This window comes from Varanus komodoensis, unplaced genomic scaffold (assembly GCF_004798865.1).
Source record: "Varanus komodoensis strain SLA01 unplaced genomic scaffold, ASM479886v1 scaffold54, whole genome shotgun sequence".
NCBI lineage: Eukaryota > Metazoa > Chordata > Lepidosauria > Squamata > Varanidae > Varanus > Varanus komodoensis.
The window spans coordinates 1,975,312-1,990,729 of record NW_025336142.1 but is presented as its reverse complement, the minus strand read 5'-3'; the positions used below and the strand labels follow the sequence as shown (position 1 = coordinate 1,990,729).

Genomic DNA, 15,418 nt, shown 5'->3' with positions numbered 1-15,418 from the left:
CTCAGATCATGAGCTTCTCGTTGCAACATTTAGGCTTAAATTGAAGAAAGTAGGGAAAATCACTGGGCCACTCAGGTATGACCTAATTCATATCCCTGATAAATATACAGTAGAGGTGACAAATAGATTTAAGGAATTAGATCTGATAGACAGAGTGCCTGAAGAACTATGGACGGAGATTCGCAACACTGTACAAGTGGTAGCAACTAAAACCATCCCAAAGAAAAAGAAATGCAAGAAAGCAAAATGGCTGTCTGAGGAAGCTTGACAAATAGCTGAAGAAAGAAGGGAAGCGAAAGGCAAGGGAGAAAGGGAAACATACACCCAACTGAATGCAGAATTCCAGAGACTAGCTAGAAGAGATAAGAATGCTTCCTTAAATGAACAGTGCAAAGAAATAGAAGAAAACAATAGAATAGGGAGGACCAGAGATCTCTTCAAGAAAATTGGAGATAATGAAGGGACCGTTTCATGCAAAGATGGGCATGATAAAGGACCAAAATGGCAGGGACCTAACAGAGGCAGAAGAGATTAAGAAGAGGTGGCAAGATTACACAGAGGAACTATACAAGAAAGAGTTTAACATCCCTGATAACCACGATGGGGTGGTCACTGACCTCGAGCCAGACATTCCGGAATGTGAAGTCAAATGGGCCTTAGGAAGTCTGAGCAACAACAAAGCTAGTGGAGGTGACAGTATTCCAGCTGAGCTATTCAAATCTTAAAAGATGATGCAGTAAAAGTGCTACACTCAATATGCCAGCAAATTTGGAAAACTCAACAGTGGCCACAGGATTGGAAAAGGTCAGTTTACATTCTGATCCCAAAGAAGGGCAATGCCAAAGAATGTTCAAACTACCGCACTATTGCACTCATCTCACATGCTAGCAAAGTTATGCTCAAAATCCTACAAGCTAGGCTCCAGCAGTATGTAGACCAAGAACTACCAGAAGTACAGGCAGGATTTCGAAGAGGGAGAGGAACTAGAGATCAAATTGCCAACATGCTGGATCATGGAGAAAGCTGGGGAGTTTCAGAAAAACATCTACTTCTGCTTCATTGACTATGCTAAAGCCTTTGATTGTGTGGATCACAACAAATTGTGGCAAGTTCTTAAAGAGATGGGAGTACCAGACCATCTTATTTGTCTCTTGAGAAACCTGTATGCGGGTCAAGAAGCAACAGTGCGAACTGGACACGGAACCACTGATTGGTTCAAAATTTAGAAAGGAGTTTGGCAAGGTCGTATACTGTCATCCTGCCTATTTAACTTAAATGCAGAGCACATCATGAGAAAGGTGGGCCTAGATGAATCACCAGTTGGAATTAAAGACTGCTGGGAGAAATATCAACAAGCTCAGATATGCAGATGATACCACTCTCATGGCAGAAAGTGAAGAGGAACTAAAGAGCCTCTTGTTGCAGGTGAAAGAGGAGAGCGCAAAAGTTGGCTTGAAACTCAACATTAAGAAAACTAAGATCATGGCATCCGGTCCTCTCACTTCCTGGCAAATAGATGGGGAAGAAATGGAGGTAGTGACAGATTTTATTTTCCTGGGCTCCAAGATCACCACAGACGGGGACTGCAGCCAAGAAAATAAAAGATGCTTACTCCTGGGGAGGAAAGCTATGGCAAATCTAGACAGCATACTAAAAAGCAGAGACATCACCCTGCCAACAAAAGTGTGTATAGTCAAGGCTATGGTTTTCCCAGTTGCAATGTATGGCTGTGAAAGCTGGACCATAAGGAAGGCTGAGGGCCAAAAGGATTGAGGCCTTTGAATGGTGGTGCTGGAGGAGACTCCAGCGAGTCCCTTGGACCGCAAGGTGATCAAACCGGTCAGTCCTAGAGGAGATCAACCCTGACTGCTCTTTAGAAGGCCGGATACTGAAGATGAAACTCAACTACTTTGGCCACCTAATGAGAAGGAAGGACTCCCTGGAGAAGAGCCTAATGCTTGGAACAATAGATGGCAAAAGAAGGAGGGGACGGCAGAGGATGAGGTGGCTGGATGGGGTCACTGAAGCAGTCGGTGTGAGCTTAGGTGGACTCTGGGGATGGTGGAGGACAGGAAGGCCTGGAGGAATGTTGTCCATGGGGTCGCGATGGGTCGGACACGACTTTGTGACTAACAACAACAATAACAATGCCCAGTTTAAGAGTCTTCCCTGCAACCTACTCTCTGTCCCTCAGTTTCTAGAAAGAAAGATGAGTAAAGAAATCATTGGTGTTTTATGCAAACTCCACAGAGAACACGCTTGGGGGGAACCTCAGAATGCTGCATTGCCAGGAGCAACACACGAGTTCCTTTCCAACTGGCTGTAGCTCTTTTTAGCTAGTTGCCACACATTAACAAAAGCTTTCCGGTTCTCTTGACTCCTAAGGAAAATTACCTCCCTTGTTCTACTCCATTTTCCGCTGAATCGATGCAGCGTTTAAGATGCGCTCCAGCAGGGTGCAGTACACACCAAAGGACTGCCTGAACCTAATCACTTTTCAACCTCAACAGGAACAGGGACGCAAACAAAACTGCAAAATGGTACTCTGGATGTCCAAGGTCATGGTCTGCTGCACATCCTGTGGTGCCTTAAAAGACTAACTTGTATAGGGCATGAGCTTTCGGATGGAAGACCCTATTTAAATTTGCTGCCACTCAAGGCTAGGATAGAAACCACCATAGCTGGGCTCCGTGGAGACAAAGGTGCCTCAATTTTCACAAAGCATCGCTGGGACACAGATCTGCCTCACCGCCTCTTCCTTGTTGCCCCACCAGGCCGTCCTTTTAGGGTAGTTCTGCACATCTTCGGACAGTGAAAATCGGCGTAAGGCTCCAGTGTTCGTGTCAAGCAGTAAAACAACATTGCTCTGCGACAAAAGTGGGGTGGAGCAGGGGAGAAAAAGAAAAGGAAGGAAGGAAGGAGGGAGGGAGGGAGAGAGAGAGAGAATGGTATATGCAGTCTACACCTTCCATGGCTTTAATACGACACACTATGTAAGGCTACAAGAATTTTTCCAAAGGTCCTGCAACACCGTGTTGTCCCTTGTTCGGCCCCCATTGATGGGTTTCAAGCCCTGATGTGGAAGAGAACTAAGCATCTGACGTCTTGTGCGAAACTGGCTCTGTTGTCCTACCAGAACCAGAATCCACGTGGCACCGATGGGACAGCCGGCAGCAAAGAAATGGCTGGAAATTCATTCTAAGGCTCGCCACTTACTTAGTTACTGTATTAAAATGTTGCCAAAAGATTCTGCTCCTGCTGAAGGCTGTCCTGTGTGAAACCTCAAGGGCAGGTGGTCTTGGACAATGCACCACCAACGGGATTGAAGTTGGGCATGTCTGTTCCTCCAAACAAGCAATTCCCCGAACATAGAAAGCTAGATCTCAAGGGGGAAAGTGCTAGATGAGCCCCGTACTATATTTACGAGTGCCTTAAAAGCCGCATGAGCGATCCAGATCTCTGTTCAGACATTCACTGCAGCTATTCTGAGTAAACAGACATCTCTTTTTTAATGAGATCTATTCTGGCTTCAGTGCAGTAAGATATTAGTAAGCCTTACAATTTCAGTTTGGAGTCGACTCTATTCATGTGGGATAAAGCACTGGCAAGTGCTCACATGCCGCAGTCCGTATTTATGCAGAAGTATTTCAAGGAAAAGATAAATGCAAAGAATTCAAGAGGGAAAATGTTGTTCTGATCTTTTCCTTGATGCCTCTATAGGCATATTCATGTAAGAGAAGCAAAGCAAGCGCTAGGATTTCCCAATCATCCTGAATGTATAAAAGGCAGTTGTGTTCTTTTCTCCACCGCTTCAGATGTTAATGGTTCCCATCTGCACTCGGCAACCGGTGCTACACAGGCGTGCGCGTAAAAATAGAATTTTGCGTCACTGGTAAATACTTCCAGTTACAGCTCTGGCAACGCTTCAAGCGGGCTGGGAAGAAAAGCCGTGTTCTTGTGCAGCTTCTCTTGTGTTTATTTTTTACTGGGAGAAAAGAAACCTTTGGGTGACCTCATGTCCCCAGTGCCTTGAATTCCAAATGCTCAACAGATGCAACAAGCATTATTCTGAGGTGCCGCTCCTTTATTTTTAGCTACCGCACAGTTTCCCTCTCCTTGCTGCAGCTTGTCTCCTAGCCCGGGGGCTTTCCTCCCTTGGAAGAACTTGGTGCAGATATGGGTGTAACTGCACTTCAGGGATGGGGAAGCTGATATCAGTGCTCTTCTGGATGGGAGCACGTATGAAATGCAAAAAGGAAGAAAGAAGGGCAGAGGAAACTAAACGTTTATACAAGACTCACTTCCTTTCTGCTTTGCTATCATCCTTGCCAACAGTAACGATTCCCTCCAAAGCTACACCCACTCCTCTGCTTCCAAGCCCAATCCTCCACGAACAAAACGGCATCCAAACACTTTCATATTGCAAGTGGGTAGCTGTATGGAAATTTGATTTAATTTGCCCTGAGATAGGAGTATAAGCACATCACTCGGTTTTGAAATGCTTCATGAGAAGTGCTTGTCTCCCCTGCCCAGGAGGAAGTATGTTCAATTAGAAGGGCAAATGGGAACAAGGATTTAGGCTGGCTCTCCAGATAATGGTGATAATTATTGATATACTGCTTTCAACCAGCAAAGTCATTCTTCACGGCTGTTTACTCCATCAACTCTCATTAAAGGCAGGTTCTTTCAATGCACTAGTTCTGGAAAACTGGGAATACAATTTTTCCTAGAAGAGATCAGACAGAGTCAGAAACAGGAAGCATACAGAGATGCTTTTCCAATATTTTGGAAAACTTGGTGAGGGAGCTAAGGCAACTAGACTGGAGACAGGGGGTTAGAGGGACACTGGCCAACTGCTGTAATGAGGCACAATATTTGCTCTGCATCTAAACGGTTTCGCCCATGGAAGAGGCACTGCCATAAACCAGGAAGAAATATATCCTCGATATCCTGCCTTAGGCTACCAACTAATCTGAACTGGGTGAAAATTATTTGTGATCCCAAATGAGTTGGAACGTGAGCACAAAAACAAAGAGACATGCTACAACCCACATAATTTTCATGTGCAACAATGTTATTTTGGAAGCAGGTGAATCCATATCAATTTTACAAGGTCTAGAATTGGGAGTCCAGAAGCTGCTTATGTAAAAATCACCCACCCTTTGCATTCTACAATATAATACAAGTCAGAAATATTACTTTGCAACCGTTAGCAGAACTGCTCCTGACCTAATAGCACTTCTCCACAAATAAGGCGCACTGCTATTTTGAGGAAATATTCCTGCATTTGCATTCTTAGGGATGAAAAATGGAATGTTGTGGATTTCACATCCCAGTGACAAAGTATGAATCAGGCACGGGAAGGACGGTTTGTACCTGCTCCTCATGCAGAATCACTTGACCCTTGAGTGGTGAACCGAGAGGCGCCAGTGTCACGAAAGGCTGCCATGCACCACCAATACTTCTTGGGAAGATATCGTACAAGTCCACGTAATATCCAGTTTTACTAGTTATATCCATACAATATAAAGACACAGGATTGCATGTAGCTACATAAAGGGTGTTCTCAGCGTCATTCTCTGTAAATGGGGAGATAAGATGTCAATGCATGATTTCATGTACAAGAATGCAATGAAGCGCTTATGTGCATTCTCAGATACAGTATGTATGCAGATGGTACCTGGAAGTCAGAGTGAAAAAGCACCTGCAGCTACAGCAATGCACTGAAGTTTTTTCTCAACTTCCTGATTTTCTCAAATGTGTTTGAAGTATGCTCATAGGAAGTGAACATAGGCCTCTCTGAAAGATGGTTTTTCTGTTGCACAGGCAGAAATAAAAGGGGGTGGCCACACAGTCCGCAGAGAAATAATGTGGATGTTAACACCCCATAACAATATGGAGTTGGAAAGTCCTACTAAGTTCAGGAGGCCCTACACCAATGTAAGTGTGTAGCACTGCATTCTAAATCAACAAAATCCAGGACAAAATATGCAGAAGATGTTCTTTGGGGAAAGTGCTAAAGCATTTGAGTTTGCTTGCCACTTTAAAATGTAAAATTATGATCAAAAATAAAAATGTAAACATGTAAAATTCTGTTCAAAAATGTCTGTTTGATTATTCATGCACTTTCTCATTGCCAGCAATTTCCCAGAAATTTTTTTAAAGAATGGTTTTACCTCGTGTCACGGCAATATCACACACCAAATTAACATCATCCAAAGGCAGTGACCAGAATGCTAGTTCTTCTGTAAAACTCAGAGACCGGGCATTGTGCCTCTCCAGGGGAAATGCCTGCACATTTAAATACATCGGTCCCTATAAGAAAAGGACAAGAAAAGCCACGTCGGTCAACATTCTTCACAGGTAATGCCATTCAGGCTTGACACCGCAAACTATAGGAGGCAAGCCAAAAAGTGTGGCGTCCTACTGATCCAAGGAGCCACGTAGCTCTCCCTTAAGGGCTTGGGGGCTCAGGCACTGATCGGGGATAATGGTGCTGACTGCTACGACCACCTGGAATACTGTCCATGCGCACGTACAAGCGGGTGCAGAGCGGCAAAATTATAGTTCTGAGTGTGCAGAGAGTAAGCGAGGAGAGCAGGAAGCACCCCTGGAACAGCCAATATTCCGGGGAGCGGACGCACTTTGTTTCTCTCTCTCTAATGCCTGCTCAAGCTGCACCCTTTGCTAATAAGCGGAGGATGACCTAAGCGCACTAGGGCTCCAATCCGATGTGCATTTCCTGGGAGCAAGACTAACTGTACTCGGTGAGACTTACTTCTGACGGACATGCACAAGCTCACACAATTCACCTCGCACATAAGCCACCTTGAGCCGCACGCTGCTCGAGGAAAGAAGAAATGCATCTGGTATCGTGGAATGGGAATTTTTTAAAAAGCAGTGCAAGATGACACTGACTCTGAAGCAGATGCAACAGGGCATTTTTTTAAAGCAGTGCAGTGTGAAGCTAACTCAGATGACGAACTGGAAGGCTGTGAGCCAGTCGGCCGGCAGGTGTGAGGACGGTTATGGCTACGTGCTCAATGTCTGTTTGGATGCGTAGGGCTTGACAGGAATTCTGTAACCTCAAATCTACAAATCCAGTCCGAAAATCTCCAGATTAACAGATCCTTAGTTATTTGTGAGGAAAAGAAATTTCTGAACGCTTTCCCACAGAGCCAGCTCTATGCATTCTGCCACTCAGGGCGAAATGCCTTTGGTTTCTTCCAGAGAGGCAGTTCAGGGAGTGAAGGGAGGGGGAAGAAGCTGCGGTGCCTCATTTTTCACCCCTGGAAATGGCCCACCGGCTGCCTAATTAACACAATTACTCTCGCCAGGGGCAGGCTGCAGTGCTCTGGACGACTGCGCCAACAGCTGGTGCGACGGTTCCAGGCAAGGCTTGTGCCGTACAGTGCCTTGCCTCGCCTTGCCTCATCGTGGAATTTTGGCAGGGAGCAGGCGGTGTCCGGATGCCGCCGTCTGCAGCTTGCAGCCCTGCTGTGTTCCCTTCTTGCTTCTTCCTGCCATTGAAAGGCAGTAAGGAAGAGAAGATAGAATACTTGGTGGGGTGGGGTAGATTTCTCCCATTCCATTCGATCTGGGCTGAGTTTTGCACCAGGCCTATTTTTTAATCATTCACAGGAATTTATATGCTAAATTCCATAACTGGCGCATGCACAGTTTGATCTCACTGTTGTTTTCCATTCTTTATACTTGTTTGTGCCATCAGGTGTTCTTTTTCCTTCTTGTCTTCTGGAAACCTTCCTCTTATATGATCAGGCCTTGCGGGCTTGATTCAGAAAGCTACATATGGCTAATATTTTAAAAATACCGTAGTGTGTTAAACATTGGCCAATAAGGTCACGCTAAACTTTTAGAAAACCTCACCAACCTTTACATCTATGCGGCGAGTATCAGCTGGACACAAAAGTTTCCGCCCATCGTTACCCAAATGATTGACTTTCCAGTAGCCCATAAATTTTGGATCTGGCAATATCAACCTGCCCAGAAAAAATATCATGATTATTAATTTGCGATTTTAAAGTCATATACCAGCAAGCCATTTCTCTGGGATGACCACACTTGCTGATACACTTTTAACTTGCTATACTCCAAGCAGATCTAAAGTCCCACCAAAAGGAGGAATTCAACCTACAATGTTTAGTTCCAGTGGTATAAAGGTCTTGAAAACCTAAATGATCTATTTCTACAGAATAAACTGAAATGGTGCCAATCCACCAACACTTTTTAGATAAGAAATTGGGACAGGTTTGAATGCAGCTGCACCTCAAGGAACAAAAGTGTGTGGTGGACGAAGGTCGAGTGGGTTGCACTCAATGGCCTTCATGGCTCCTTCCAACTCCACTATTCTATGATTCTGCTATTCTGTGAGGCGATTGTGAACACTTGCCGAAGCAAAGGGGGTGGCATACAGATGTAATAAATACATAAACAAACAAACAACCCCATGTTCTTAGCAAATGCTATCAGGAAGGTGACAACCTGGACAGAAGGTGCTTGGGACATGCCTTGCAATTATGCATGAAATACGGGGAACAGCCGTGCACAGTGCCAGCTTTCTTCATGGCGCCTTCATCAGGAAGGGGACACATCTCTTGAAGAATTAGAGGATCCAGCTCAACTTCTAAATGCAAGATTAGTTATCACCTACAAAGCCCTTAACGGCTTGGTACCTGGATACTCGAAGGAACACCTGCTTCCATATTTGCCCTCCTGCCCCTTGAGATCGGCAGCAGAGGCCCTCCTCCGGGAGCCCTCCCTGAAAGACATCAGGAGGCAAAGTACCTGGAGGAGGGCCTTCTCTGCGGTGGCACCCCATCTGTGGAATGCACTCCCCAGAGAGGCCTGCCTGATGCCATCGTTATTTGTTTTTCGGCGCCAGGCTAAGACCTTTTAATTTAAACAATATTTTAACAATGTTTAATATTATCTATTGGTTTTAATTTCCAGCCAGAATGAATTGGGGTTTTTAATTTGTGTAATTTATATTTTTTGTATTTGTATTGGGCACTATGTTGTCTATTTATCTTAATTTATGTAAGCCGTCCCGAGGCAGCAAGCGATAGGACGGCATATAAAAACTCCAAATAAAATAAAATAATAAAAATAACAAAACATTTCTAGAAAAGCACAGGCAGCAAGGCAGAGCTCTAGAGCAGCTTCAGTCAGCGATCACGCTTGCTGCCAAGAACAAAGGGCTCGAGCAGAATGCACCACACCGTTTACGAGAAAATGGCTCCTCCATTTGCTAAGTACATTCAATTATTTCTTATTAGTGTCTTTATTTATTATTTATAGCACTTCTATACTGCCTGCAGCTGGAGCTCCTTTTCTGAAGAAAGAAACCAAAGTACTTCCTCATAGAGTATTTAGTGCATCCCGACTGAGAAGAGACGAAGAGAAGCTTGGTGGATTTTTAGGTAACAGAAGAATTTACTATTGTTGTTAAAGTAATATCCCAAACTGAAATTCCAGGAATTGTTGCAGATATAATTAAATCTTTCCTCCTTTTCTTTCAGATTAATACCCTAGAACACGCCTATTGGGTGGAATATTTGGGATGCCTAAGCATCCAGAACACCTCTATGCTTCTGAAGAGTCAGATGCAGAACAAAGGTTGCTTGTCTCCCAGAAAACAAAAAGAGATTTTAATTCACATTTCACCCTCCATTGTCATCTTCTCATTGAACAATTCCACATCTCAGACAGCAAACACTGAGGAATTCTAAGATCAACTTCTATATTGAGGAGAGAAGAGCTTTCTGCATGAGAACCCAATTCAATATGGCTTTAGTTACCAGACTTCCATGAGTTCTGACAGAAGGTTGGCATTCAAGTTTTAAATAGGTTTTTGGAAATTTTTACTGACCAATATTTTCTAACTAATGGATGCCTCTATGTTTTAACGCTAGCATTTTACAGAGAAGCATTATTCTTTACCAAATTGCACATATACTTTGGGAAGCTACCCTGAGATTTTTTTTTCTTTAAAGTCTTGTGTGACACAGAAATAAGCAACTGATAGTACCAAGCATTCCCCCGAAGTTGAGTTTAGCAGGCATTAAATTCCTCAGCCTTCAAAATGAGCTGTAAAGGTGTAGCTGTTAGACTCAACAATCTGAAAACGTTTCTAGAAGTTGCACGGCGAAATTATGGGGAAGATTTACCAACTGACATTTAACTGAGCAATTTGGCTCCAGGAAAGGACTGAGCCCCTCCCTCCACCTCAGCAAACCTAAACAAAGAGGGAACTTGGTAATAATTTGTCTGACAATGTTGTTGTGCAGAATAAAGGGAAATACTTGTTTCATTAGAAACAATTTTTGAAATTGGTCTAGTGACTAGACTTCAAATATGTGATCTTGTAAAATGTAAAGTTTTATTTGAAAGCCCTTCCTTCAGAATGAAATGCTTATATCTATTGAATAACTGGCTAACATCATTGGAAAGTTAGCTGAATTGTGAACCAAACTGGATGACAATTGTTTGCTGTGTTGTGGTCTTGCAACGTAGTTTCCTTTGAGAGATAATTTGTCCTTAATAAGGATGTCACAATAAGTATGGAGAAAACTACTCAACTGATGAATTTACCATTTTTGGTTAGTATTTCCAAACCCTGCACAGAATTGGTGACAGCTAAGACCAGCTCATTCCACTCCACTTGTTGAAAAAAGTTTGTTTTTGTTGTTCAGTATGGTGAAAAATAGAAGAAAGGTAAATTCAATGAATAGAAACGGAAAAAGAAACAAATATTTCCCTTTATTTGATTAGATCTGATCATACAAATCACTGATATTCATATGTTCACACTTTATACATGTCAATGTATGCTGTAATTGTACATTAATGATGCTATATAAATAAATATTATAATCATTTACTGTGACCTAGTTTTAGGGGTGAACTAAAAAGATTTGTTTCAAGCTTTCCAGGTTGATCATAACTAGCAGCAGGAAAGACGAATGTTAGCCTTACTCCTTAGCCAGCTGTATATTGGTAGGTTTTGCTCCAATTGGGATGCCGTGCTTATGCAAAGTTCTAACTACAATTTCACGCATTTCACTGTTGTAGGAGTCAAAATCGAAGACATTCTGAACAACATTCGCAAGTCCTTCAGATGGAAACCTCTGCAAAGAGAAAGAGAAAATGGTACAAGAAACCTTCCAAGTTCTGTACATGCGAGCATCCAAGGCATGGATCGGAATTATGTTGCCCACCCGGCAAAGAGAAGCAGACAGAAGCATTCCAAGACTTTACAAGCATCTCCATTTGCAAGAATCTTGGGGCAAGAATCTTCTCTCTGCACACAAATACGTAGGTATAGCCACAGAAGACATGATTCCCAGTTTCCCAAACTCTGTTGCTGCGCTGGTGTGTGTAGCTACACAGCTGTTCCTCAACATCTTGACCTGAAGCAAACAGCTACAATTTGACAGTAACTGCAGAGAAAGGATTCATCCAGCGACCAGTTAGAACTCATATATAAATAAATCATGCTGAGAATATGCATCTCTTGCTACAAGTATAAACACCTTTCAACCAAAACAATTACTTCCATACTTAAGAAAACTAAGCCTACGGCAGAGACGCTTGCAGTGTTGGATAACTACGCAAACAGAATTGTGTATGACTAATTTCCTGCCTTCCTTCATTCCCAAGATGTAAGATTGTATCATTTCCCTCCTCCCTTTCATTCCGACCCACCCCCTACCTGCTAGAACTAAGGGCTCTCAGTCCAAAACAATCCCACTTTTTTGCTTGTGCCGCTGGTAACAAAGCAAACAAACCCTTCAGTCTTCTGCTCTTCCGGCCCTTCTCCACTCAACTCTTCTTAGAAGTGGGGATTAAATAGCCATGGCTTGTCATTATGTGCAAACACAGGCAATATCTGAAGGAGAGCCTACAAGGAAGGTTCAGTACAACCTAGGAAACTGTGAATCATCAATTGGCCATTTTCAAACATTGGAAGGAGTTCACTTTCTGATTTAATGCCATGTTAGTGTGCCCTTCACCAGAACTGAGTCAGTTAATATATCACGCAAGCTGAAGATAAAATAGCCTGGTCTCCACCTTTGAAGAGGAGGATTCTTTCCTTTGGAGAGTCGTGAAGGAGAAATCTCTGTCCAAGTTTACAAAAATTAAAAGCTTATTTACAGATTTGTATTCTGGTACCGTGTCCCTTGGGAATACTGGTTCAGTGGCTGCATTAAAAACTTCTCTTCTCTATGCACTGAAGCTGAACATGATCAATACGAAAAGCCCTGCATACGTGTGTAACTCAATTGAGAAGAATTGCACCAGACTTTGCTTTTCCCCAGGTTTTGCTCACGAAAACTGACCTTTGCTTACTACTCCGAGTTGCAAAACTAAAGAATAGTAAATTTTCTTTTGAACAACACTCCCATGAAATTAATTAACTAAAAGCTCGGGCACTGCACCGGAGGGAAGGAGGAGACAGAGGGCCTCACAGCACAGGGTGGGACGACTGGGCGCCTTTCAAATATTTTGGTCTGCAGTTCCTACCATCCCTCTCCATTGTTTATGTTGGTGAAGGACAATAGAGTTTTAGGTTACAACATCTGGAAGGCTGCAAGTTGCCCATCCCCTTCTCATGGGGATTCACAAGTGATGTGCCCACAAAGGGAAGAATCGTGTCCTTCCTACGCACAGAGGGAGAAAGAATCTGGCCACCCGATTCAGAGAAAGTTAGTCCCAAGGATTTCAAAAGGCCCAGTAACATTCTGAGCAGGTAATATTAAAATTACACATAGGTATACTCCGCGACTATTCAATGCTCTTCAACTATTTAAAAAAAGTTTCTGAAGTCAAATATCATTATTTATCAGCTTGAATACTGCAACTATATCTGTGAATGAAGCAATTCTGGTCCTATACCTGTAAATGCTTTACTAGATTCACCACTTCTCTAGTTGAATAGGGATAATTGATAATTCCTTCATCGGCCAAGCTTCTGAGCTCTCCAAAAGCAGCAACCAGCTTCTGAAGGACGGGCTCTGGCACCTCAGGCCCATACCACCGAAGCATTGCAAGCTCCGAGTCCGGTTTAGGATTATCAACTGCATGGCAGCTAAAAATATCTCCTAAAATAAACAAGGCAAGAAGAGAGAGGGAGAGGTAACGACAGCGGTATATAATGCCGCGATTGTTGTTTGCCCAGAGTCTTGCAATGGAAACTTTAAAAACATAGGACTGTCTCAATGCCAGGTTGAGACACCCTGAGCTCGCTGCATTCCAACTGAAACCTGTCCCGTTCCTCCACTGGAAGCACAAACCACCAATGCTGAGCTTTTCAGCATGTTCCCTTGGAGTGCACAAAGGTTCCTTTCCTCCACGCAGTTCCCTGGACGCCTGCCACCCACCCTCGGGTAAAACATTGTGAAGACTCTTAACACCCACAGAAGTCATCTAGATGTTCCACACCACCATATGGCATAGTGCCAAGCCCAGGACTGCAACAGCTGCATGAGATTCACAGGTAAAGGATGCTAAGCAGACTCCTTTATGTCTTCTCCATGCTCCATTTTTATTCCATGCACTGCTTACCCAGAGTTCCAAAGAAGTCATTGCCCAAGAAAGGAAATCCAGGTCTGTTTGCTAGTACTATCATCCTAAAATCTGGATGAATTACTATCACATTTTCTCTGCCATTCACACAAGCAGAATCTGGAAAATATGTAGACTTGAATTAATATTTTCAATTGTATGAGGGACGGTTTCATTTAAAAAAAACTACTTTCCCATCTGAAGATGATCAATCACAGTTTGGGGGTCAGTTCCACTCTCTAAACAAAGGAATAAATGGACATTCTCTTCATGAAATTCTTCAGATCATGGGATCATGGAATACTTAAGTTGGAGGGGGCCAGAAGGCCAGTGGGTCCAACCTCGTGCCCAGGGCAGGTCTCCAAGCTAAACCATCCCTCTCAGATGGCCCTCCAGTCGCACCTTGGATGCCTCCAGTGTGGGAGAGCCCACCACCACCCCAGGTCATGGATGCCATTGTCCTACCAGAAGTTCTTCCTGACATTCAGGTGGAACCTGGCCTCCTGGAACTTGAGCCCGTTGTTCCCTGTCTTACACTCTGGGATGATCATGAAGAGATCCTGGCCCTCCTCGCTATGACAGCCCTTCGAGTCCTGGAGAGAGGAGCTGAATCCTCCCACACCATGATGACGCGCCAGTCCCCAGCCTTCACATCTACCCTGGTTCTGAACCAGGCACTCCGGTGGACAGAGCTGGGAGAGACTAACTCGCCCCCATTCGCCCACCAGGTCTTGGATATACATGCCAGGCAGAACTGTGGGCATGCGAGGGCTTACTTCTGCACTGATCCGGCTTTTCAAAGCAGACCTGACAACCTAGCAGGGCAACCACAAAACTGGTGAGCACGCATGGGACAGAAACCTGGCCCAGCCATTAGCCATCCGGAACATGTTCTGGCCAGGCTGCCTCTAGCACCATGTCTCCCTCTGCCCATCACTACCGACTGGGTCCCTCAGGTATCCACATCTGACCCATAGCCCCCCTCTCCAGCACAGTCCCAGGGATATCTCACATGGGCCAGTGCAGCCAAGGGAGGGAAAACGGAAGAGGCACCCTGGCCCTCATGGTGTCCCAAGGGAGAAAGCCAACGGGGCATGTCCCTTCCGGGCCACCGTGGCCCCAGTCCTATGCCCCAGGGAGCTGCTGGACGGCCAAGCCCAGCCTGCTCCACTCGACACTCATGATGACGACGATTCTGCAGAGAAGGATACTGCAGTCTGCGTGCCTGCTGAAATATTCATAGCAATAATGTAATTAATCTGCAATAAACGTTAACTGCCGGAACACTGTGCCCCAGGGACTACTTACTGGCGACCAGGCGCCTTCCATCAGAGAGAATCATTTCCCCGCTTTCCACCAATGTTTTTAAAATACAAGTCACATTTGTGGGGGCCTTATCTGCCTCATCAATAACTAGGACATGCCCCTTCTTGACGGCTTTCACCTGGGAAAAAAATAAATGAGGCATCAGCGGCATAAAGGAGAAACTGCATCATCAATTCCGGAAGCCTTTAGAGAGAGATTTAAATTTATGCTCTGCTTTTTCATGTGCCCAGAGTGGACAAGGAGCTGCAGATCCTTCTCTTCTGCTTCCCCCAGCTGAGTGACCACCACAAGCCATATGGTGGTCTGCTGCAGGCTGCAGAATGCTCCATATATTAGGCACCAAAGAGAGCATGCTCACTGCTTTACATAATTAAACGCTGATACCAAGTGATGTGCAGTTGGGAATGCAAAAGCCAGGCCTCACCCAGGAAGGGTGGATTGCCAGAAACTCAGTCTCTGGGCTGCGACAAAGCAGTCTGGGGAGCTGAGCAGAGCCTGGGGCAGAATT

At 44.3% G+C, this 15,418-nt stretch overlaps 1 protein-coding gene across 2 annotated transcripts in view; it reads right to left on the bottom strand.

Moving 5' to 3' along the window:
• The window catches only part of VWA8 (von Willebrand factor A domain containing 8), a 66,715-nt gene that overhangs the window by 18,402 nt on the left and 32,895 nt on the right, over positions 1-15,418 (bottom strand). For both annotated transcript variants that reach the window (XM_044448198.1, XM_044448199.1), the window contains exons 22-29: positions 14,893-15,028; positions 13,585-13,704; positions 12,916-13,121; positions 10,996-11,147; positions 7,892-8,000; positions 6,177-6,315; positions 5,377-5,579; positions 2,750-2,866 (exon numbers count right to left, since the gene is read on the bottom strand). In XM_044448198.1, the coding sequence (XP_044304133.1) occupies positions 2,750-2,866; positions 5,377-5,579; positions 6,177-6,315; positions 7,892-8,000; positions 10,996-11,147; positions 12,916-13,121; positions 13,585-13,704; positions 14,893-15,028 (1,182 nt within the window). The remainder of the gene's footprint in view (positions 1-2,749; positions 2,867-5,376; positions 5,580-6,176; positions 6,316-7,891; positions 8,001-10,995; positions 11,148-12,915; positions 13,122-13,584; positions 13,705-14,892; positions 15,029-15,418) is intronic.